We start from the raw sequence: 24513 nt of genomic DNA on the forward strand, positions 1-24513 counted from the left end.
AAATCGAAGTAAATAAATAAAATAAAAAACCCTGGAGAGAGACACTGCCAGTCCGTGCAGGCAATACCAAACTCAAGGCCTCTGACTCTGCACAAGGCCGCTTCCTACGTCCCTAGAAGCAGCCGAGCCTTTCGCAAACCCGGCAGCGCAATGGATGCCGGCATTTGTGGCTCGCAGGGCACATGCCTCTCCGTGTCACTTTGAGAAGAAGATGCTCCCATCACAGGTGGCTCTGAGGACCAGCAGATCGTTATCACAGCCACTTTGCCAGATTTCCCCAGGAGCAGGGATCCAAATTCGATATTATTATTTTTCCAGAGTGCAAGAATGTGGAGAGAGAGACAGAAAGAGAGAAACCACCCAGATCGGCTGGTAGGCCTCTCTCCTGACACACGGGTGAGCATAACGCCGACTGACAACGCAAGATGGGGAACGCACAAACGGTCTTGAATTCATTAGCTGGGGGAAAGTGTGTCACTCTATAGAGCCGGGCCGGGAAGACAAGAGACGAAATCAGACAAGGCTCCACACACTTTCCCTGCTTCTAATTCACTCTCTTGTCATTGCTCCTGCCCACCCTCCGGGTTTGGTCTTTTCTGGTTCTCGGGAAACGTCTTGATGCTGCCCCAAGAGAATATGCAGGCCTCCGCGTGCGGCGCTTGACACAAGGCTAGCCCGGCTGAGCTCTGAGCCAGGCAAAATCCACACTCCGGCACTGAGCTACAGTATAAGCCCTTAAAAACGGACTGAGGTTCTAGTCCTCAAGGTTCTGAATCAAGGGCAAACGTCAATCGTCTGGGAAGATCATACCCTCCAACATTCCTCTGACGAAAATAGAGATGTCCTATATAATAATAATTATACCCCACCCATTTGACTGGGTTGCCCCAACCACTCTGGGTGGCTTCCAACATATATCAAAACCTAATACAGTGGTTACCTCAGGTTACAGACGCTTCAGGTTACAGACTCCGCTAACCCATAAATATTACCTCGGGTTAAGAACTTTGCTTCAGGATGAGAACAGAAATCGTGCAGCAGCAGGAGGCCCCATTAGCTAAAGTGGTGCTTCAGGTTAAGAACAGTTTCAGGTTAAGTATGGACCTCCGGAACGAATTGAGTACTTAACCTGAGGTACCACTGTAAAACATCAAACATTTAAAAACTTCCCTAGACAGGCAGTGTTCAAAATTCCCATTACTCTAGGCGCATTTTGCGACAAGGAATTTCATTAGCGCGAGCAGTTTCTGAGCTCTGGGCGCCTAAGATTTCAGATTAAAACCGCAGAGTGGAAGCAAAGGAGGAGCTTTTTCTGTCTCCCCACTTCCAGCCCCTCTCTGAAGACTGAAGAAAAGACCCTCTCAAGAATATTAGGGGAGTGGGCAGGGGAAGGACTAGACTATGTGAAAAATGAACATAATATTTTAGCTGCAGTTCATTCATTTTCAGCTTTGTATTCTTGCTACAAAAAAAGCACGGCTAGGCATTCCGTTGTTGCGTCCCTAACCTGGGTTTAAGGTGCCATTTAGCTCCTAACTTTCATAGCTCAGTTTCTAACAATGTAAACAGGGCTGCCTTCAGATGTCCTCTAAGGGTTGTATAGTTATTTATCTCCTTGGCTCAGGGGTTGCATATCTCCATCCCCTCCAACCTTTCTCCAATGAAAACAGGGACACCTTAAGATTCTAGGATCAAATCAGAAACCGGGATGGCTTCTGTAAATCCGGGGCCGTTCCTGGAAAATAGGGACACTTGGAGGGTCTAGAAGAAGCCTGGAACTCAGATGGAAATATAATGTTTAAATGCATTATACAAATGTGACACTAGATGGCGATGGTTAGCTTATGGCAAATTCAATATATATTTTTAAAAGTTTTTTTTTAAAAAAGCATTTTCACAGCGTTTTTTATTTGTGTCTAGATTTCACCCTAGAGGGACGCGGGCGGCTCTGTGGGTTAAACCACAGAGCCTAGGGCTTGCCGATCGGAAGGTTAGTGGTTCGAATCCCCGTGACGGGGTGAGCTCCCGTTGCTTGGTCCCTGCTGCTGCCAACCTAGCACTTCGAAAGCACATCAAAGTGCAAGTAAATAAATAGGTACCACTCCGGCGGGAAGGTAAATGGCGTTTCCGTGCGCTGCTCTGGTTCACCAGAAGCGGCTTAGTCCTGCTGGCCACATGACCCAGAAGCTGTACGCCGGCTCCCTCAGCCAGTAAAGCGAGATGAGCGCCGAAACCCCAGAGTCGTCCACGACTGGACCTAACGGACAGGGGTCCCTTTACCTTTAGATTCCACCCTAGTCAGTAATGACTGTTAGCACTTTAGAGGCAGCCCTTCCTGGACAGACTGGAGATTGAACCTGCATCTTCTGCCTGCCAGGCAGCTGCTCCAATGCTGATCTGCGGTCCTTTGCTGGAGACACAGAAGCATAGGAAGTTGCCTTATCCCGAGTCTGCCCACTGGCCCATCAAACTTAGTATCACCTACACTGAACGGCAGTGGCTCTCCAGGGTTGCACGTCGGGGGCAATCCTTGCTCTCCTGGGAGGTGCCAGGAATTGAACCTTCTGCAGGCATAGCAGGTGTCCTACCACTTGCCTTCTTTAATCCCCCAATCAGCCATGAAGCTCCCTGGGCAACCTTGGGCCAGTCACTGCCTCTCAGCCCAGCCTACCTCACAGGACTGTTGTTATAGGGATTAAAGAAGAAATGGGAAGAACTTTGGAGGACATGCAACACATTTACAGGCGCTTCAGGTTGCATTTTTGGGGGGTTACAGACGTGCCGAAACCAAGAAGTACTGGAACAGAAGCGCTAAATCACACTATGCGCATGCGCAGAAGTGCCAAATCGCAACCCGCGCATGCGCAGACGCGATGCTGCGGGTTGCGAACGTGCCTCCCGCATGGATCACATTCGCAACCCGAGCATCCACTATACAGTGGTACCTCGGGTTACAGATGCTTCAGGTTACAGACTCCGCCAACCCAGAAATAGTACCTCGGGTTAAGAAAGTTGCTTCAGGATGAGAACAGAAATGGCGTGATGGCAGCACAGCAGCAGCAGGAGGCTCCATTAGCTAAAGTGGTACCTCAGGTTAAGAACAGTTTCAGGTTAAGAGTGGACCTCCAGAACAAATTAAGTTCTTAACCCGAGGTACCACTGTAAAGAATAAAAGAGCCTGGGAACGGGGGAAGAAACTTCACCAACTTCTAGGCCAGACTTCACCAACCTAGCGCCCACCAGCCAGGTGTTTTGGGCAGGCAGTGGCGGCGCCAGGCATAGACCCCATCCAAAAATCCGGTACGGAGGCTGCCTAGACTAGGGTTTGTGGAGCTGCACATTGACTCCATCTCCCCAGCAGGGCTAGGGATTTCGTTTATTCAACAAAATCTATATACCACGACTGTAAAACAGCAACCACAGCAACGAACAAACCGCTAAATGGTTTACAAAAGCTTTGAATCATTGATTAAAATGACCAGCGCAAAACCATATATTTAGAACGATCCAGAAGATGGCGAAAATCAGCAGAGATGGAGATAAAACATCTACATGTCTGGACAAACTTCCCTAAACGAAAATATCTGAATCTTATACTCAGCTCTCCACGACCCCACATCTGTTTGCATTCTGGTGCGATTTTCTCACCTTTTTTCGCATGCAGTTCTTGCCCATTATTCATATTGTTGCAAAGCAATTTCCCCTTACCCCAGATTTAATTTTTACAAATATATGCATTTTTATGTACATTGTATCCTAATAAGATGCAATTTTGGTACACATTCATCAGCTTGACCTGCGTAGCAAACTTCAGAGAAGCACGGATTTCAAAGGTTGGGGCACTTTGGTTCTTGTATTTTTTCCAGAAAGTGCATGTAAATTCACCTCTCAATGTGAACTCAGTCAGATTTCTCCCCCACCCCTAAAACATAGCCAAGGGTCAAGGATGACAGGAGTTGTGGCTTTCTCAATATTGCTGGACTACAACTCCCATTGTCCTCCATCAATAGTCATGCTGGCTTAGGGCTGATGGGAGTCGGAGTCCACCAACATTCAGAAGGCAATATGACTCTCAGCCGACACCTAGACCTCCCCATACGGACTGTGGGAGCATTTCCTTCAACGGATGCAAAAGCCACAAGGTTGTTTGGTTCTTTTTGGGAGAGATATTCCAAAGGGGTGGGAAATGGGGTGGTTATAAACGATGAACCAGATCAAAACAAACCTCGCTTGCTGGAAAAGTAGTCATGAAAACGATGTATAATTGGTTCCTAACTCCTACTAAAATAGCAAAAAATGTATGGGACTGCTACAAATATCTATTGGCAGTGTAAAGAGAAGGAAGGCACATTCTACCAGAAGAGGTGGGCGTGAAAGATGACAAAAGCATATTGGGAAATGATTTATAATGAGTTGAAGAAAATGTTTGAAAACCCAGAAGCCTTTTTATTAGGAATTTTGGGTCCAGAAATACCAAAGGAACAGAAAAGACAGTTTATGTACGCTACGACAGCTGCACGGATGTTGCTGGTCCAGAGATGGAAGGAAGATAATGTACCTACTAAAGAAGAATGGTTAACAAAGATGATGGACTATGCTGAACTGGCAAAAATGACTGGGAAGATCAGAAACCAAGAAGATGATCAATTTAATAAAGAATGGGGGAAAGTTATAAGTTACTTAAAAGAACATTGGCAGGATTTTAAAAACACTTGCAATGTAACAAGAACTATGGTAAGAACTGAGTGTTAAGGAAATATGGAGAACATTATACGATGCAGTTGGGAAAGAATAACTATGGAACCGGTGGAGGGAAGTTAAGGGGTTTGGAGAACCCTGTGTGTTTGTGATGATTGATTTACATGTGATTCTAATTGTTAAATGTAAAAACTGGATAAATATATATATATTTAAAGGAACAGTAGTCACGTCAGATGTGCGTACTGACATCCGTGTGCAAATGCCGGCTTTGGGTTTCGGAGGGTTTGGGGCAGAGCTCTCCTCAATGGCTGCTTAGCAGGGGTGGGGGCTGTCTCACTGTAGGTCCCCCCTCCCTCAGTCAGCAGGCCTACCTCCTCCATGTCACCACGGTCGCCAGCTGCTGCTCCCCCTTCTATTTGCTCCCAATGCCACCCACACACTGGCCGGATGACAAGGCGGCAAGCAAACAGATGGAGGACGCTTCTGTTGAGCCCCCCCCCCCTCCATCGCCCCATTGCTGACATTCACCTGCCCACCCAATGGGAGCCAGGGAGGAAGAGCAAGCAGGCAGGGACCGCAGACCCAGAAGGGTCCCTATTTTCCAAGGACAGTCCCAGATTTGCAGAGGCCATCTGCAAATTTCTGATCCCAGAATGTCCTGCCATTTTCGTCAGAGAAATGTCAAAGGGTATAAAGTCATGTAGCCAAAGAGTTAAGATATAATAAAAACTTGAGAAGGCATCTGAAGGCAGCCCTGTATAGGGAAGTTTTTAGATGTTTTGTTATGTTTTTATATACAGTGGTACCTCGGGTTACATACACTTCAGGTTACAGACGCCACTAACCCAGAAATATTACATCGGGCTAAGAACTTTGCTTCAGCATGAGAACAGAAATCGTGCTCCGGCGGCGTGGCGGCAGCGGGAGGCCCCATTAGCTAAAGTGGTGCTTCAGGTTAAGAAGAGTTTCAGGTTAAGAATGGACCTCCGGATCGAATTAAGTACTGAACCCAAGGTACCACAATATGCTGGAAGCTGGGCCAACCCAGTGAGATGGGCAGGGTATAAATAAAATGATGATGTTGATGATGGAATAGTACGTCCCCATTTTCATCAGAGAAAGGTTGAACGCGCCAGCCCAGCTCAAAGGATTGCCTCAGTTTTCCAAGCGTTTCACAAAAGATTCCATTCCCCACCCCCAGCAAAATCTGCTGCTTTTGTTTGTTTGTTTTGGCAACCTTCTTCGGCTCTGACTAGCTGTTCATTTGCAACGTGCGATGTAACTTGCGCCGCCTCGTTTCTCTGTTCAAGGATCACAATCTGCTCTTGAGTTGCTTTGTACCCAGCGGCAGAGCATATGCCCGTGCTGCCCAAAGTGGGCACTCTCCCGAGGGGGGCATAGCATGGAGGGTGCCCTCCCAGGCGCGGGATAGCCACTTAGGTGCCCAGAGCGGTGTGCATGCCCTGCAACCAGGAGCGGAGCGAGCCGCCGATGGCGGACATTTGGCGCACCACCCGCCCGCCCGCAACTCCCAAGCAGTCAAAACAAAGGGGGAAGGCCGTAGGCAAGGCGGCACAGCTCCGCCCCTTCCCCCGACAGCCCGGGGTAGGCTTGGGAGCCGCAGGCGGGTGGCGCGCCAAATGACCCCCCTCAGTGAGGGCACCTGGGGCGCCCCACCCCGCCGCTCTCTTCCCACGCCCCTGTTTGTTTCCAAAGTTTGCCAAGCGGCGGCGGCGGCAGCAGCAAATCTCAGACCCAGGACTGGGGTGGAAATTCGGTCCTCCGGGCTTCTCTGTTGGCCCCTGGAACTCTGCCCAGGCCACACTCCTCCCCAGCCCTGCTATGCTCCCTCCTTGAGTGTTTCAGCCCTTGAACTCTGATCATCTCGGCTGCAAGTCCTGGAAGACCTGCAGGCCTTTTCCCACCTGGCCTGGGAGGGCGGGGCCCAGACTGACTCCAGCTACAAAAAACGGAGGCTGCTGAACAGACTCTTGGGCTGCGGTATTGTTTAGGGAGGGTTGTTGGGTTTTTTTTGTTGAGTTACCGATATTTTAAAAAATTGTATCTTTATGTTTGGCTCTTGATACGTTTTATGCAGAAACTGTTCAATTTGGTGCGCTTTTATTTATTGCTTATGGCTCCTTTTGCAATCGTGTAATTCTTTTCATAAGGGACATGGGTGGCACTGTGGGTTAAACCACAGAGTCTAGGACTTGCCAATCAGAAGGTCAGTGGTTCAAATCCCCACAACGGCGTGAGCTCCCGTTGCTCGGTCCCTGCTCCTGCCAACCTAGCAGTTTGAAAGCATGTCAAAGTGCAAGTAGATAAATAGGCACCGCTCCTGTGGGAAGGTAAACGGTGTTTCCATGCGCTGCTCTGGTTCCCCAGAAGCGGCTTAGTCATGCTGGCCACATGACCCAGAAGCTGCATGCCGGCACCCTCGGCCACAACTGGACCTAATGGTCAGGGGTCCCTTTACCTTTACCTAATTCTTTTCATATTGCAAGCCACTTGGAGCACGGTTTTAACTATGGAGAAGCTGCATACAAATGAAATTTTGAGGCTAGAGAGAGGTGTGAGTGCAAACGTGTGTAACAACAAATCTAATAATAATAATAATAATAATAATAATAATAATAATAGCAGCAGTAGTATACTGCCCTTCATATGTAGTTCTCAGGGCAGTTCACAACATGAAAATACAAGGTAAAAAAGAAAAAGACATAATAGAGAACAAAAGCAAACCAATAAACTACTTTACAAGGGTAAAATTTACATGCCTTGCTTTCTCCACATTTGCTTCTAGCTCCGCTTACCACTGACATGTGGCCCTTGAAAGGCTGTGCAGCATGGGATGTGGCCCTGGGAAACATTCCCCATACTTGCCAAATGGAGGGTTGTCACAGAAGCACAGATTTGTAGAGTTGGAAGGGGCCACGAGCGTCATCTAGTCCAACCCCCTGCAATGCAGGAATCTTCTGCCCAGCATGGGACTTGAACCCACAACCCATGCTCTGCCAACCAAGGTGTGTTCCGTCGCTGAGAAAAGCAGGCATGTATGAAGACGCTGCTGTGTCCTTAGGAACACAGAAAGAGGCCTTATATTGGGTCAGACTAATTGTCTCTCTACCTCAGTGTTGTGCATTTGGACAAGGCTTGGCTAGGTTGGCAGAGGTGGAAGGACCTGTCAATTTCACTTCTCCCCAGTAGGGGTAGAAGAATCTTGTCCATTGGGATCCTCTCCCTTTCTCATTTTTCCAGTTTAAATGCGGTTCTCTACATTTCTGCAGCAATTTGCATTTTTTTAAAAAATAAATCCTCATTTAAAAAGTATTGAGCATCGGAGAACAAATTTATCCTGTGTACAGTTTTGTATACTTTTTTGCAGGCAATTTCTCATAATATATTGCATTTCTGTATGTTTATTACCAATAATACATTGCTTTTTATGCATGCTTTCCTCTAACAGATGCATTTTGGGTTAACCTTCTTTGGCTGGCGAACTGCATTGCAAAATTCAGGAAAGTGCCTCTTTCTTTAGAGTGCCTGTGTTTTGGTTCTCACGTTGCTTCAGAAAGTGTGCAATTGATAGATTCAGCTTTTAATGCAAATTGAATCAAATTTCCATCTTTTTCTTCACCTGCTTCTAACCTAGGGGCAGGGAACTTTTATTTTATTTTATCCTGCGGGCCCTGTGGGATCTGATTTCTTTCCGCAGGGCCTGTAAGACAGAGTTGTTCTGCCTGGCCTTTGGCTTAGAATCAGTTTGATTCCCTCCCCCTCTTTCTTTTTCCTTCTCCCCCTGTGAAGAGGCTGCAAGATTAAAATCCTTAATCTTGTTTTTTAAACTGTATTTTAATCAGCTTGTTTTTATTATTGGTTGTTAGCCGCCGTGAGCCCGGTCTTGGCTGGGCAGGGTATAAATAAAAATTTATTATTATTATTATTATTATTATTATTATTATTATTATTATCCCACCATTTCCTCCAAAGCACTCAAGGCAACATGCACAGCCCTCCTTCATCTTATCCTCACAACAACCCTGTGAGGTAGGCTAGGCTGAGAGTGAGCGGCTTCCAAGGTCACCCCCTGTTGAGTGGGGACCTGAACCCTGGTCTCCCAGGCCCTAGTCTGACCCTCTAACCACTACACACCATGCTGGCTCTCTTTGTAGCTTGAGGGCCAAAGTACCGTATTTTTCGCCCTATAGGACGCACTTTTCCCCCTCCAAAAATGAAGGGGAAATGTGTGTGCGTCCTATGGGGCGAATGCAGGCTTTCGCTGAAGCCTGGAGAGCCCCACCGCCAGCCCCACAAACTGGGGGGGGGGGGGGGGAGAAGCCTGACTTGGTTAGAAGGCTGGTGGGGGGGAGAAGCCTGCTCCTCCCTGTCACCAGCCCCGCAAACTCGGGGGACAGCGGGAGAGGCACAGCGCGCCTTTCCCGCTGTCCTCCGAATTGGTTAGAAGGCTGGCAGAGGGCTTCCCCCTCCTCCAGCCCCGCAAGCTCCCGCAAGGGTCATGTTCTGGGGGCTGGGGGAGGGGGAAGCTCGGGCTTCCCCCGCCCCAGCCCCGCGCCTGGGGGGGGAATAATTTTTTCCCCTTTATTTCCCCCCCCCCCCAAAATCTAGGTGCGTCCTATGGGCCGGTGTGTCCTATAGGGTGAAAAATACGGTAGCTCACAGAGAATCTCCTATAGGTGGGAGCAGGTCCACAGGGAAAGTGGGCGCAGCAATGGGTGGGCACAGTATGGTGCAATCCTGCCACACACAAGTCAGATGTTTGCACACACAACACAACACCCGAAACACACATCTCTCTATCCAGCTAGCAAGAGGCATCATCGTACAGTGGTACCTCGGGATACGAACTTAATTCGTTCCGGAGGTCTGTTCTTAACCTGAAACTGTTCTTAACCTGAGGCACCACTTTAGCTAATGGGGCCTCCTGCTGCTGCCGCACCACCGGTGCGCAATTTCCGTTCTCATCCTGGGGCAAAGTTCACAACCCAGAGCAACTACTTCCGGGTTAGCGGAGTTTGCAACCCGAAGCGTTTGTAACCCTCTGGAGGGCGCCCCGTGCTTCGGGCAGGTGTCCGCAAGCCTCGCGCACCCGGCGGGAGGTCCCGCCGGGCGTGCGAGGCTTGGGGCGGCAGCCTGCAGCCCGAAGCATGGAGAGCCCTCCGGAGGGCGCCCCGTGCTTTGGGCAGGTGTGCGCAAAGCTTGGGGTGGCAGCCGCGGCTGGGGGGGGAAATAATTTTTATTTATTCATTCCCCCCCCCAAAAAAAAACACGAGGTGCGTCCTATGGGCCGGTGCGCCCTATAGGAAGAAAAATACGGTACATGCTCCCCGTTCCTAATTAACCTCCATCTCCAGGGCCTACCCGTGTGACATCACCAGGAGTCACCCCTAGGTCTCAAGTTTGGGCCCTGAAATCTCAAGGTCTGCCAGGCAGCCCTACTTGGAGATGCCACTGCGTTGTGAGCCTGGGACCTTCTACATGCCAAGCACGTGCTCTGTCACGGAGCAGCCCTTCCTCACCCCTTTGGATCCTGATCTCCACATACATCTGTATGCCTCTCTCTCTCTCTCTCTCTCTCTCTCTCTCTCGTAAAGCAGATCAAAATGCCTGCAATGATTTCTTACACGAGGCCTCTGTGTGTGTGGTTTTCTTTGGCTCTTTCAAAGAAATTAATTGACAATTCCGGTTTGAGGGAAGTCAGAATTGGCTTGAAAGACCAGTTTTCCTCCTAAAGCGACATCCATAAAGGTAATAGAAAGGGGGAAGGCACTTGGCTCTCAGTGGGAGAGCTGTTCCAGGAGACTAAGGGGAAACAATGGAGATTTAAAAACATAAAATAAAAGAGTGTGTCCGCCTACGAAAGCACAGATGGTTAGAGCAGGTCACCTCTACATGGTAACAGGTAAAGGCAAGGAACCGGGGGTCTTTCCCCCTTTAAGCTGCTCTCACACACCCCAAACATACTCACCCATAAGGGTGACAGAATATATATTTCTCATCATGATTTATTTATTTTTGAAATAATTGATGCTCTCAAAGAGCTTCAAGTCTACTCAACTTATGGGAATGCTCTCAACATTTTTTTTCAAATACTGTTTTACCTATTTAGAGAAACCACTTCACAGAATCACAGAATTGTAGAGCTGGAGGGGAACCCAAAGGTCATCCAGTCCAACCCCCGGCAATGCAGGAATGTGACAGATGGCCACCATCTAACTTTATCCATCAATAAAAGTGCTCCAAGCGTCGTACAAAGAAAGCAACCTTCTACAATCACTTCTTCCTCACAGTATGGCTGGCCCTTCACCATATTTTTTTTTTAACGCACCACGTGATCGTCTGGACTTTGAGTTGCATCCAATGCCAGTCCTACTCAGAGTAGACCCACTGAAGTTCATGGGCACGACTAACAGGTGTGCTGACTTCAAGGGCTCCGCTTTACAGAGTAGGGACTTAGGCCCCATCCACCCTCTCAGCATCATGATGCTTCGCCAGTGTTTCCCAACCCTGAGTCTCCAGTTGTTTTTGGACTACAACTCCCATCATCCCTGACCACTGGTCCTGCTAGTGACAAGCTCCCCTCCCCGTTTGCCTCCCAGAACTAGCAGAGGACTGAAATGAGCAGAGCAGCAGCAGGCTGCACGCAGGCGCAGTCTCAGATTGCTTGGGGGGAAACCCTGGAGTGGAGAGGACTTAAGACAGCTGATGGGAAGCAGGGACCTTCAGTCTCAGCAACTGCTTCATGGGGGCAAGATCTAATGCAGGCATAGGCAAACTCCGGCCTTCCAGATGTTTGGGACTACAATTCCCATCATCCCTAGCTCGCAGGACCCAGTGGTCAGGGATGATGGGAATTGTAGTCCCAAGCATCTGGAGGGCCGGAGCTTGCCTGTGCCTGATCTAATGAGTTGCTGTGCTCATTAGGGCTGCACAGATCCTGCTTTTGCTAATAAAGGGTTAACTCCAACATGCCTGATGTGATTTATTGCTGGCTCGCTCCTGACACCGCTGGAGATTGAGCCTGGGATCTTCTCCAGGCAAGGCAGATGCTCTACCTCTAAGCTCCCATTGAGACCACAAAGCCCGTGTATAAGACAAATAATAAATGTTGGAAATGTAAAGAAAAAGAAGGAACATTTTATCATATGTGGTGGGAATGTAAGAAAGTAAAAAACTTCTGGGAAATGATATACTGTACAGTAGTACATCGGGTTACATATGCTTCAGGTTACAGACTCCACCAACCCAGAAATAGTGCTTCAGGTTAAGAACTTTGCTTCAAGATGAGAACAGAAATTGTGCTCTGGCGGCACGGCGACAGCGGGACGCCCCATTAGCTAAAGTGGTGCTTCAGGTTAAGAACAGTTTCAGGTTAAGTATGGACCTCTGGAATGCATTAAGTATTTAACCTGAGGTACTACTGTATAATGAGATGAAAAAGATGTTGAAATATACATTTTTTTTTAAAAAGAAGCATTTTTACTTGGTATTATAAGTGAGGATATTAATAGACAAGATGTTAAATTGTTTTTATATGCAACAACAGCGGCAAGAGTATTGTTAGCCCAGAAATGGAAGCAAGAAGAGATTCCGACGAAAGAAGAATGGCAGACAAAATTAATGGACTACGCAGAATTAGATAAAATGACAGGAAGGTTTTGAAACCTGCGGGACCAGAGATTCACAGAAGATTGGAAGAAATATACAAACTATTTGAAGAGCAACTGTAATCAACAAATTACGCTAGTAGGACTACAAGAAGTTTTGTAAAGAGAAATATGCGAAACATTGCAAAGTAGAGAAAGAACAGAGATATTAGTTATGAGATTTAAATGTAATAGTGAAAGTAAGAAATGTATATTAAGTGAATAGATTGGAAAAAAATTCAGATGTGATTGATGGAAGTCCAAAAACTGTATAAGATGTAAAAGCATGTTTAATTATTGTTGAAAATGTTTTTAAAAACACCTAATAAAAATTTATATATGCATAAAAAAAAGAGACCACGAAGGCAAGAGTCCAAAATGACCTTACAGCACCCCTGAAGCTCCGTGGCGTGGCATGGGTTGTCAGCACCCGGGGCAAGGCAAGTAATTTGCGCCCCCTAACCCGTGGATTTGCGCCCCCTAACCCGTGGATTTGCGCCCCCTAACCCTAACCCCCAGATGTTGCGCCCGGTGCGGCCGGCCCCCCCTGCACCCCCCACGCTACGCCACTGCTAAAGCTGGCAAACCTACCAGGGCTGGATCATGTCACCAATTACCATTGGGTAGCAACACCCAGCCTGGTAGCTGAGATCAGAAACCGGGGATCCTCTTGATTCCCCTTCAGATACACAGCTGAACTGTGTCCAGGCCGAGTGAAATGGACCGTGTGACCGTTTACTAATTTGGGGGAGGGGGAAAGGCTTTGGGGCAACCGGGACACATTTTTGGCTCTTGCGGGAAACATTACGGCAATTGGCCCAGAGAACGAGGGCGAGGAACGGGCCAGGTATTATTTTTCTAGCCAACTGGCCAGCTTTGGAAAGAAAGGACATGCAGGCAGCCAATTCACACAACCAAGCTGGCAAGCGGAGGATTTAGGTGTTGGGCAAATCCTGGGGGAAGCCGAATGATATATCGGCCTCCTCTTCACCCCACATCTCAGAATTGAGGACACAGCGGCTACAACTCTGGCCAAGCCAAGCAGCTGGACTTGTAAGAAGGCAGGGAGCAGTGCCACGTTTGGCCTCGCCTCCGAAAGGTTATTGTGGAGTTGGAAAAAGCTGGCAGTCAAAATGATTCAGGGGATGGAGGACTCTCCTGTGAGGAAAGGCTGCAACACTGGGGACTTTATAGTTTCGAGAAAAGGTGACATGACAGAAGGTTATAAAATCATGCGTGGCAGGGCGACCGTGGGCAGAGGAAAGTTTTCCTCCTGCTCTCATAACACTGGACACCCAACGGAGATGAACATTAGAAGATTCGGGACAGATAGCCAAAAGCACTTCTTCATAGTTAAACTGTGGAACTCACTGCCACAGGAAACAGTGATGGCCACCGACTCGGCTGGCTTTAAAAGAGGACAGGGCAAATTCACAGAGGCTACCGACCATGATGGATATGCTCTGCCTCCACATTCATGCCTGGATCTAATGGTCAGGGGTCCCTTTACCTTTACCTGGGACACGGGTGGCGCTGTGGGTCGTGACAGACTCTGGGGTTGCGGCGCTCATCTCGCTTTATTGGCCGAGGGAGCCGGCATACAGCTTCCGGGTCATGTGGCCAGCATGACTATGCCGCCTCTAGCGAACCAGAGCAGCGCACGGAAATGCCATTTACCTTCCCGCTGGAGCGGTACCTATTTATCTACTTGCACTTTGACGTGCTTTCGAACTGCTAGGTTGGCAGGAGCAGGGACCGAGCAACGGGAGTTCACCCCATCGTGGAGATTCAAACTGCCCACCTTCTGATCAGCAAGTCCTAAGCTCTGTGGTTTAACCCACAGCGCCACCCGTGTCCCTGGCCTGATCTAGCAGGGTCTTATTTTCTTATTTGCCTTATTTGCCTTGACCTCCGCTAAAGCTTTCCTGTTCTGGCTACTAGAAGCCCTTTGAGTGGAGAGCGCAGTGATTTGAACCCATGTTATCTCACGCAACAAGTTTGTGCCTCTAGACGCCAAGCACCAGTACCCCATGCCGTCAGTTCTCTACTGGTCACCACTGCCTGCCTAGTTGTTTCCGGGCCCCATTAGAAGGGTTAGTTTTGTCCTTTAAGGCCCTTATATCGGGGGCGAGGGACCTTTACTCATGCTCAGCTCTTGAAACGGAAGGAGGCAACTTTGAGGTCCTCCCTCTCTCATCCCTGCCCCACCTGAGGCCTTGTCAGAGGGCGGACGACAACCGCGAAGAGCGAGTTTCCGACCGCAGCCCAAAGCAATTGAGCAAAGTCCAGTTTAATTGCTCACGGCAAGCGGGGAGACATTTGTTTGTTTGTTTGTTTGTTTGTTTGTTTGTTTGTTTGTTTGAAAGATCCCCAATTAATATGTCCCCCCCTCCCATGCATTAACCAATGACCAGTAGATAATCACCGCAAACCCACTGACACAGTGGTCCACAGTGGAAGCAAAGCACATGGACCACGATAACAAAGTGAGATTTACGGCTCTTCTGACATTACAGTCCTGAATCAATTGACGCGGAAGCAATTCTCATTCTCTCTCTCTCTCATTATTTCCACCCAGTGATCTGTCAAGCTAAAGGTGCCTCTTGTCTAAAACGAATCTCAAATTATTATTATTATTATTATTATTATTATTATTATTATTATTATTATGTTCATGTCTTTCAAGGGAAGGGGTCAAAATCTGTTTGCCGCTCACACTCTGATGGCCTCCGTGGGCTGCTTAAGGAGGAAGGCCTGGATATAATGAGGGGGTAGTTGGTGTAGTGGTTAGAGTGTTGGACTAGGGCGTGAGAGACCAGGGTTCGAATCCCCACACGGCTAAGAAGCTCACTGGGTGACCTTGGGCCAGTGATGACCTCTCTTAGACTTTTCTACCTCACAAGATTGTCGTGAGGATTAAATGAGGAGGGAGAAAGCCCTTGCATGCTACTGGGAGCTCCTTGCAGAAAAAGGTGGGATATCAATGCATAACAAATTAATTTGATCAATCATGTAGCACATAAAAACGTGGATATTTTTTAAATGAAATAAACACAGACATCTCTGGTTCAGGTGCCACAAATCCGCCCACTGTACCACACTGCCTCTCCCGCAAAAAGGACACAGGCTCCGTGGCTCTGCTCTCGTTCAACTTCCTGAGATAACTCCGCCATGCCGCTTCCCTTGGAGGAAGGTTGCTAATTGCTGCAAAACTTTGTCCACTCCATACATTTAAAGCACATGGTTGTCTGCCAAAGCATCATGGGAACGGTAGTTTGTTCAAAGTGCCGGGAGGTGCAGAGGTAAACTGCAGTTCCCAGAGCTCTTTGGAGAAATGTATGGCGTGGACACAGCACAGCCAGAGTCCAAACTTTACATGATGCGCGTCAGAGTGCCAACTTGAATAAAATATTTTTTGGGGGGGAGAGGTAAGCCCTGCCACACATAATCAGGAATGGCAGTGCTGATCAACGGGGGCCAAACCCCCTTAGATATTTTATTGGGGGGCCCGAAAGGGACCTCGGCCCCTACAAATTGGCTCCTTGGCGGCGCACATGATTGTTCCTTTTCTCCCAAGCAAAAGGAGCACGATGCGCCTGACGCACAGCTCTGCAAACCGCCTCCTCGCTTAGGTTTATTTGCGGTGCATTTTTCATCGCTCACCTTAAGTTGACGACAACACGACAAGAAGGTTGAATGATCACCACGGCATCACGCGCTCTCCTTTTCGAGCCCAAGACTTCCCCCCAAAGAATCCTGGAGACTACAGCTTCTGAGGGCTGTTAGGGGTATACTACAGTTCCCAAGGGGTGCACTACAGTTCCCAGGATTCTTTGACGGAAGCTTTCAATGTGATTGAAATGTACAGCGTCGTTTCAGAAGGCAGAGCTAGAACAAACGGGTGGAAATGACAGGTTTTGGCTAAACGGTAGGAGGCCAAATTTCAGCCACCATACCCAACATATGTTTAAAGTACATGGTGTCCCCACCAAAGAACCCTGGGAACTGTAGTTCTGCAGGGTCAAACGCCACTTCTTTGGGGGGAAGTGATGTGCTTTCAATGTATGGTTTGTACGCAGCCGTAGAGGGTCTTGAGGGAACGTACTTCGCCCCTCCGGCTTCAGCAGGAAAATCGGAAACCAGGACATCCCCAATCAGGGGGTGCCCAGTGCCCGTTGCGCCTGTTTGGGCGGAAGGCTGGGAGCTGAACAGTAGGTGGCGCCAGAGCCCACAATAGGCCAAACCAACTCAGTTCAGCTTCATTGCCACCCTTCTCTTCTCTGCTGAGCTCTACAACCCTGAGAATTAGAAGGAAGAAGCTAGACTGGATCTTAGTAAGAAGACAGGCAGGTGGGGGCTAGCTGAAGTTGGCAGGGCAGGGCCCCCTTTGCGCTAATGCACCAGCCTCCACTGTCCCAGCCAGGGAATGCCCACTGGCCCACTGAGGGATCATTCCAGTTGTTGAACGGCTCTCACCATCTCCTAAGATTCAATGACACACTGCCCTCTGGCAACTTGAGCCCATTACAGTCGTACCTGTGCCCGGTGGCAGCAAAGGCCCAGCCTTTGCCCTCCTCAAGGCCACAGTGCTGGGGCAGCACATCTGCCTTGAATACAGAAGGCCTCAGGTGCCGGCATCTGCAGGTAGGGCTTGGAGAGACCCTGGCGAGCTGCTGCCAGTCAGTGTAGACAACACTGCGTTACATACGCCAACAGTCTGATTCGGTATGCTCCTATGCTGCTGTTTCATTGGGTAGGGGCCTTGGCTACAATAGGCGCCATCTCCAAGGAGGTCTGAGAGAGACCCCCATCGGAAACCCTGGAGGGCTGGCTGCTGGTGGTCAGTGTAGGGAGCGCTGAGCTAGATACGTCAATGGTCCGGTGCAGTACAAAGGCAGCTTCCTGTTCGAAAAACTCATGTCTTGGAAACATGAGGACTAGGGTCTTACTTATCTTTAAAGAAAGGGATTGCAGGTTTGAGGCAGAGACCTGCTTTGGCCCCAGGCTTCACCCCCAGAATCTCCAGGTAAGGATTCCCATCTGAAACCCTGGAGAGCTGCTGCCAATCAGAGCAGACAATACTGAGCTACTTAGACAGGGGTCAGCAAACTTTTTCAGCAGGGGGCCGGTCCGCTGTCCCTCAGACCTTGTGGGGGGCCGGACTATATATTTTTTTTAGGGGGGGGGAATGAACGAATTCCTATGCTCCACAAATAACCCAGAGATGCATTTTAAATAAAAGGACACATTCTACTCATGTAAAAACACACTGATTCCTCGACCGTCCGTAGGCCAGATTCAGAAGGCAACTGGGCCGGATCTGGCCCCCGGGCCTTAGTTTGCCTATCCATGACTTAGACCAATCAATCTGACTCATAAGCCATTTCCCTGTGTTCCTATGCATCAACACTTTAGGTATGCAAGTCCCCCTCAACTCTTCCCCAAACCTAGTTCCTTCAACCTAAGACTCGTTGAACATACCCTTGATGAGCAAAGGCTTTTGCCTTCCGAATCTTGCTGCGCTTCAACTTTCATCTCCTCTAGCCAGCAGGGCCAATGGTTAGAGATGACGGGAGTTGGCACCTAGCGGCACTTGGCAATGGGAAACAGAGGCTTCTGGCCTCCTCTGAAACCCATTTCACTTCACCTCTCTCTGCTCCGAAAGGGCATCGCCTGCATTTGAATTCTTAAAAACAGAAGCTCGTCCGTTCCTCCTCCAACACCACCATCAAAGAAAGACACCACTAAAAATGTGAGGAAACTGTAGATCTTGAAAGGAAAGCCCCAAAATGGGAGCAGAGAGAGAGAGAGCCTGGGAGCCAAGATGCTCAGCTGATGCCAAGAGCTTATAAAACACAGCCAAAGGCTGTAGCTCATTGGTAGAGCATCGGCCTTGCATACAAAAGGTCCCATGTTCAAATCCCCCCAGGTAGAGCTGGGAGAAACCTCTGTTTGAAGCCCTGGAGAGATGCTGCCAGTCAGTGTACACAGTACTGAACGAATGGTGTGACTCAGGATAAGGTTGCCTCGTACATTCCTGAGCAGCTCCCGATTCTAACTTCTCAGATATCCACAAAACACCCTTAGGAAGTGGCACTGTCTTTGAACTATGGGGGGGACGGGACACCAAGTGTTTTCAAAGGAAATTCAGCCTCTCTTTCACCACCACCGCCCACCGCCCCATTTGTGCGCCTGCCACAACTGCTCTTATAAATCAGGCTTGTCGAGTCAGATCAAAGATCCACCGGGTCCCTACGTCCTGTCTTCCAAGAGCGGGAAGTCAAGATGTCACTGGGGAACTCAGAAGCAAAAAAAAAACGCAAAGGGGACAGCCTTCCCTGATTGGCCGTCCCCCGTAATTCGGCGCTAGAGGGTAGACTGCTGCTGGCAATGCAGGTTCCATTTTCTCCTCAAAAGTAAACAGCTGCCGATTTATTCTCAATTAATCTGCTTGATGTCCCCCTCGTGGGTTTTGTTGTTTTTTTTAAGTCGTCTAAGCTGCCAGCCATCACCACAAACCTTGCAGAGGTATACCAGAACGTATATATTTGCACATTGGTGGATAGGTTAAATGATGAGAAACTCAGCAATGGGCACCCTAGCAGCTGAATCTCACCTGATGTAAACTCGCCAGGTAAGGTCCCCAACAACACTGCCCTTTCCAGACTGCAGTACAGGCACTGCCATCGCGACCTACCTCACAGGGTTGTCGTGAGGAATAACTACAAGGGAGCGTACGGCAGAATGGCTAAGGGTGATTCCTGTAACCGTTTGAAACATTCAAGAGATCCCTGATGACATCCACTTTCCAAGGCAACGAATTCCCTGGAATTTGGCAAAATACCCAAACAGTACATCCCTCATCCTTCCTTGTTCTGCGTGGCCACATTTCTCTCAGCCTCTCTCTTTCTCACCCCCACCCCTGCACTCCCAATGGGAGGTGAGAAATGCAGTGTACAAACTCCCCCCCCCCCAAAATGGGATGGGATGGTGCATGGCCGCTGGCCGCTGGCCTTACCTTCCACAGTTGCAGTGACAGACTCTGTCTTCCCCTCTCAAATGCGGTAAGATATAATTGTGAAATCGGTCCAAAAGTGCGTTCATATCCATCAAGCACGCAATTGCCTGTTTCAATAATAATAATAATCATAATCACACAACCCCATAAGGCTAGAAGTGTTGGAATAAAACAGTCTCTCGTGTTTGATTGCTAATATATATTAAAGGAAACCCAGGCCTATGAAAGAACGACTTGCCCTCAGAATTATATATGGCACATACACACACATACATTGAAATGGGGCACACAGATCTGACGTTCCACAACCGCACCTAAGAATTTGGGGAAGGGGAAGACGAGAGAGAGAGAAGGAAATAAGAGGAAATCGAAGTGTCTCCTTACCATAACAATTGAGGCCCCCAAGATCATAAATATCATGGTGTTTGTATTCATGGACATCAACTGGAAATGGACAGCCGCTGTGTCACTACCCCCCAGCCCACCCCCCACCCCCTTGCCCAGAATGAAAAAGGAGAGAAAGGGGTGCCAGTTTTTCCTATAGAGGTCAGAGATGGTCAGGTACAAGGTCTTCAAACCGATCTGCAGTCCTGAAGGGGGGGCAGGCTCCTGGCCCCCCCAATTTCCAAGCATACACAAATGCACTCCTCTATTTTCTTATCCAAGCTGAACCTTCTGGCCGGTTTGTTGGTCTGTTTGGGTCTTTCGCTTTCCACCCCGCTCTCCTCCTCCTCCTCTTCTTCTTCTTCCTCGGATTAGTCCAACATATATCGATAGATAGAAGTGATCGGCAGGTAGGCAGAAGAGAAAGATTCCTAGGGCAAATCATGCGATCCACTCAAGCCGTCCAAGCGAAAGGTCGACCACATCACAGCGGTGCACAGCCAACACCAGGCAGAGGAATTGATCCAGCCCCAAAAAATAATAATTTGTGGGGGTTTTGATTTTTTTTTAAGAAAAGCAAAACACGAAACCAAGTAAGAAATGAAAAAAAAAAAATACCCAACATGCAGAGAGAAAGAGAGGAGGGAGGTGGAAAGGAATGATAAAGAGTAGATTCTGCTTCTGGGGCCATCAGATGACACTCTGGAGCTTCACGGCATCCTCTGCTCAAAATAAGGATCCATCCTTTTTTTTTGGAGGGGGGAAGGTATGGGTGAGCAATTGGTGCAAAGAAGACTGGGAGAGAGGGAAGGCTGTTAAAAATTGCTTCCCCTTTCTGCTCTCTTTTCTCTCTCTCTCTCTCTCTCCTCCACTCCCCCCCCCCTTAGCAGGGGGGAAAATGGAAGAAGGCGGCTGGCAATATGAGATGTTGGTGGGCACGGGGTGGCGTCATGTTGGAGTCTTTTAAAAAGATAGTCGCCTGGTCTTGTTCCATTTGCTGGGGAGGAGACCCATCGATGGGGAGGAAATGCACGCGCACACGCGAGAGAGAGAGCGCGCGCACACACACACACAGAGAGAGAGAGAGACCCCAGGCTCTGCTGCCTGCCCGGATCTGCTGCTGTGTTTTTTCCTCCCGGGGGGGTGGGATGGAGAGGAGGAATGAAAAACCCCACAAAACGTGACCTGAGGATGGATTTTGGCAGCTTCTCTTTCTCCACCCACCCCCTTTTCCCTCCCTCCTTCCCTCTCTCTCTCTCTCTTGGTGACATTGAAGCTGGAATAAACACCTCCTGCACCATCTAAGTTAGATGCATTTTTGTTTAAAATGGGGGTTTCTTTTAGAGAGAGAAATTATTATTTTTTTAAAAAAAAAGACAACAACACGCTAATGCTTTTGCAAAGTCAGCATGAACGATTCCCACCCCCCCACCCCCAAAATCAGGCTCTTTAAATCATCATCAACATCATCATAATTAACCATAATCATAATCGTAGCCCTCCTTTCCCCAGCCCACCCACCCACCCACCGCACCAAGCCAGCCCCGCCCCGGGACTTTAAGATGTGGGACGGCAGGGTGGGTGGCACCCTCCTTTTGGGTTGGGGGGTGCTCTCGCCGCTTGCAAGAAGGGGCTTGCAACTGGGTCTTGTCGATTTCATCCTAAGAAATTAGCAAGGTGGTTTTTTGGGGTTTTTTGCTCCCCCTGCTCGCGCGCACTCTCTCTCTCTCTTTCCCCTTCCCACCCACCCGCTTGCATAGAGAAAGGATTTTTTTACCTATTTGAGGTGGCGCCGCTCCATCTTAAAGGCTCGTTGCTTAAGGAGGGAGGGGGGTGGGTGGGTGGGAGAGAGGAAAGGGGGGAAAAAAACCCTCCACGCTGCAGATCCTGTGCTCTCTCTGTGTGTGTTTACTAACCTCCCTCCCTCTCTCTCTCTCTGCACAAATTTCCCCACTCTCCCTTCCTTTAATCAAAATGGTGCTTGATCAAATTTGGAATCCTTGTCTCTGCTCTCTCGCTCGCTCGCTCTCCGCTCTGCCTTTTTTTCCTAGGATCTCTAGCTTGGTATTAGCACACACCAAAAAAAGAAACGGGGGAGAAAAAGCCATCACACCTCTCCTATTTTGCCCTGGAAATCCCCGGTGGAAAAGAGGCTCCGTTCATCTCTCTCTCTCACACACACAGATCTTCACTGACACCTCTCACCTGGGGACGGTAGTGACCCCCCCCCCCGCTCACTCCACACACCCACAAAAGTGATTTTCACCATCAGGAAGGGCTGGTTTTGTGTGCTGCTGCTGTTGTGAAAGGGTGCAGAATTAGAAAAAGAAGGAAATTTGAGTCGGGGGGTGGGGATGGTTGGAGGAAGGGAGGGGGTCTCGTTTATGGGTGGAGAGTATCTTTCTTCCTCCCAGAGGAGAGCTCTCCATTGCAAAAGTTACGACCCAAGTGCAAAAGGACACGAAGCACACCTCCGCTCCTTAGGCAGGGACCTGAGCGACCTCTCCCCATAAGGCTGAGAAATTGAGATTACCAGATGTAGGAACTGCTGCTCTCGTGGGCGCCCTCTGCTGGACGCTTTAGGTACTCTCAGAGATCAGGCTCACTAGAAATGAGCTTGCTAGGCTAGAGATGGGAGCATATCTCGCTGGTCTGGGTTCCTTTCAATCACCCCCCCCCCAACCGATCCAATATTAAGTTCAGGTTGCTTCATTTGCACATCAGGCGCTGTGGGTTAAACCACAGGGCCTAGGACTTGCTGATCAGAAGGTCGGTGGTTCAAATCCCCACGACGGGGTGAGCTCCCGTTGCTCGGTCCCTGCTCCTGCCAATCTAGCAGTTCGAAAGCAGGTCAAAGTGCAAGTAGATAAATAGGTACCACTCCAGTGGGAAGGTAAACGGCGTTTCTGTGCGCTGCTCTGGTGTGCCAGAAGCGGCTTAGTCATGCTGGCCACATGACCCGGAAGCTGTATGCCGGCTCCCTCGGCCAATAAAGCGAGATGAGCGCCGCAACCCCAGAGTCGGTCACGACTGAACCTAATGGTCAGGGGTCCCTTTACCTTTACCTTTAGGCTTTAAAGGAAAAAAGAAAGATCCACACACAAAAATTGGCTTGCAACCGAACGCTAGTCCTTGAAATGAGCAGATGCAAGTCGCGACTCACTTAGGCCCCATTCATTTCAGTGGGTCTTCTCTGAGTCATCCAAAACCCAGTAATGCATGAATCGCAGCTCAGTGACCCCAGACCGATGGCCATCCACCCTCTGCTGAAAACCTCCAGCAAAGGAGATTCGGCCACCTTCCAAGGGAGTCTGTTCCACTGTCAAAGCATCAGAAAGTTCCTCTTAAATGTTTAGTCGGAAGAAATGGAGAGAAGCGAAATCGACAAATCCATCCCTGGAACCAAGTTATTTTATCCCCCATAATAAGCATCATATCATATGCAAAATCATGTGCCTGTTTGTGCGTATAAACTACAGTAAGGTTAACAGACATCCCCATCCCCCCCCCCATTCGTGGAGTTATTTGTGCTTTAATTTGAGGACAACATTTAATTTTAATGATGCATCTGTATTTGGGGCTCTTTGCAATACAGTGGTACCACGGGTTACAGACCCTTCAGGTTACAGACTCATAAATAGTACCTTGTGCTTCAGGATGAGAACAGAAATCGTGCTCCGGCGGTGCAGTGGCAGCGGGAGGCCCCATTAGCTAAAGTGGTGCTTCAGGTTAAGAACAGTTTCAGGTTAAGAACAGACCACCGGAGTGAATTAAGTTCTTAACCTGAGGTACCACTGTACTTTGTAATAGGCAATTGGGGTTCCCCCACTTCTCCTTAAAAAAGAGATTAAAATTAATTCAGGTGACAAATAAATTCCATGATGTGGCTGGAAGACATACATTCCCCTGAGATGAAATTATTATTCAAGGGAAAAATAGGAACACACACACACACGTTTTCCAAAAGCAAAACTATTGGAAGCCAAACAGGCGGGTGCCTCCCAGAGAGAAATTTTTCATTTCAATTTCAAAATCTTTTTTAAAAAAAAAAAACAGTGCAGTCTTACACACATTTGTTTGGAGTTACGTGCCCAGGATTGCCACGGGCCTTACGCCATCCCAGGTCAAGCATCATTAGGATTTACAGCCTAACACAGCAATCCTGGGCAAGATCATTTGCCAATGAAGTCCCGCTGTGTTTAATGGTGCTTACTCCCAGGTAAGATGCCAGTATAGGGTGGCAGTCTCTGCATAGCAGGCCCAGCTCAACCCTAGAGAGCTTAAGTGTATTGCCAGTGCTAGCCCTACTCAGAGTAGACCCACTGACCATGGCTAACTCAGTTTAAGTGGGTTTCTTCTGAGTGTTGCTCACACAAGCCAGAGGCCTCAAATATCTGAAAGTCTGTCTCCATCTGTACTGACCTTCTTAAGACTGGTAGAGGTTGTTCTCTTGGTACCCACAGAGGTTTGGGGATTGAGAACACAGGATATGGGTTTCTCTGCAGCAGCTCCCAGAGTCTGGCACTCGGAACCCACAGAGATGCACCTTGCATCTACCATGAGCTGAAGACACACCTCTTTGACACTTAAGGTTGTGTGTGTGTGAAAGAGAAACACCTCTTCTGCTGAATTTATTGGGCTGCGTTATTTTGATTATGTATTTTGTTTTTCTATGATGTTTTTTATGTTGTTACCGCCCAGAGACCCACGAGTATAAAGCGGTATAAAATTTTAATAACTAAT

At 48.7% G+C, this 24513-nt stretch overlaps 1 protein-coding gene across 2 annotated transcripts in view; it reads right to left on the bottom strand.

Annotated features, from left to right (window-relative positions):
- The window catches only part of TMEM240 (transmembrane protein 240), a 38559-nt gene extending 16593 nt beyond the window's left edge, over positions 1-21966 (bottom strand). The window contains exons 1-2 of one of the 2 annotated variants that reach the window (XM_083454341.1): positions 21548-21966; positions 19387-19493 (exon numbers count right to left, since the gene is read on the bottom strand). In XM_083454341.1, the coding sequence (XP_083310467.1) occupies positions 19387-19478 (92 nt within the window). In that variant the 5' untranslated portion in view covers positions 19479-19493; positions 21548-21966. Of the gene's footprint in view, positions 1-19386; positions 19494-19770; positions 20875-21547 lie in introns of those variants that run through there. The other variant, XM_083454340.1, reaches the window with a different exon arrangement.
- Positions 21967-24513: the final 2547 nt, after the last annotated feature.

Source organism: Podarcis tiliguerta, assembly GCF_965153285.1.
Source record: "Podarcis tiliguerta genome assembly, chromosome: 8".
NCBI classification, from domain to species: domain Eukaryota; kingdom Metazoa; phylum Chordata; class Lepidosauria; order Squamata; family Lacertidae; genus Podarcis; species Podarcis tiliguerta.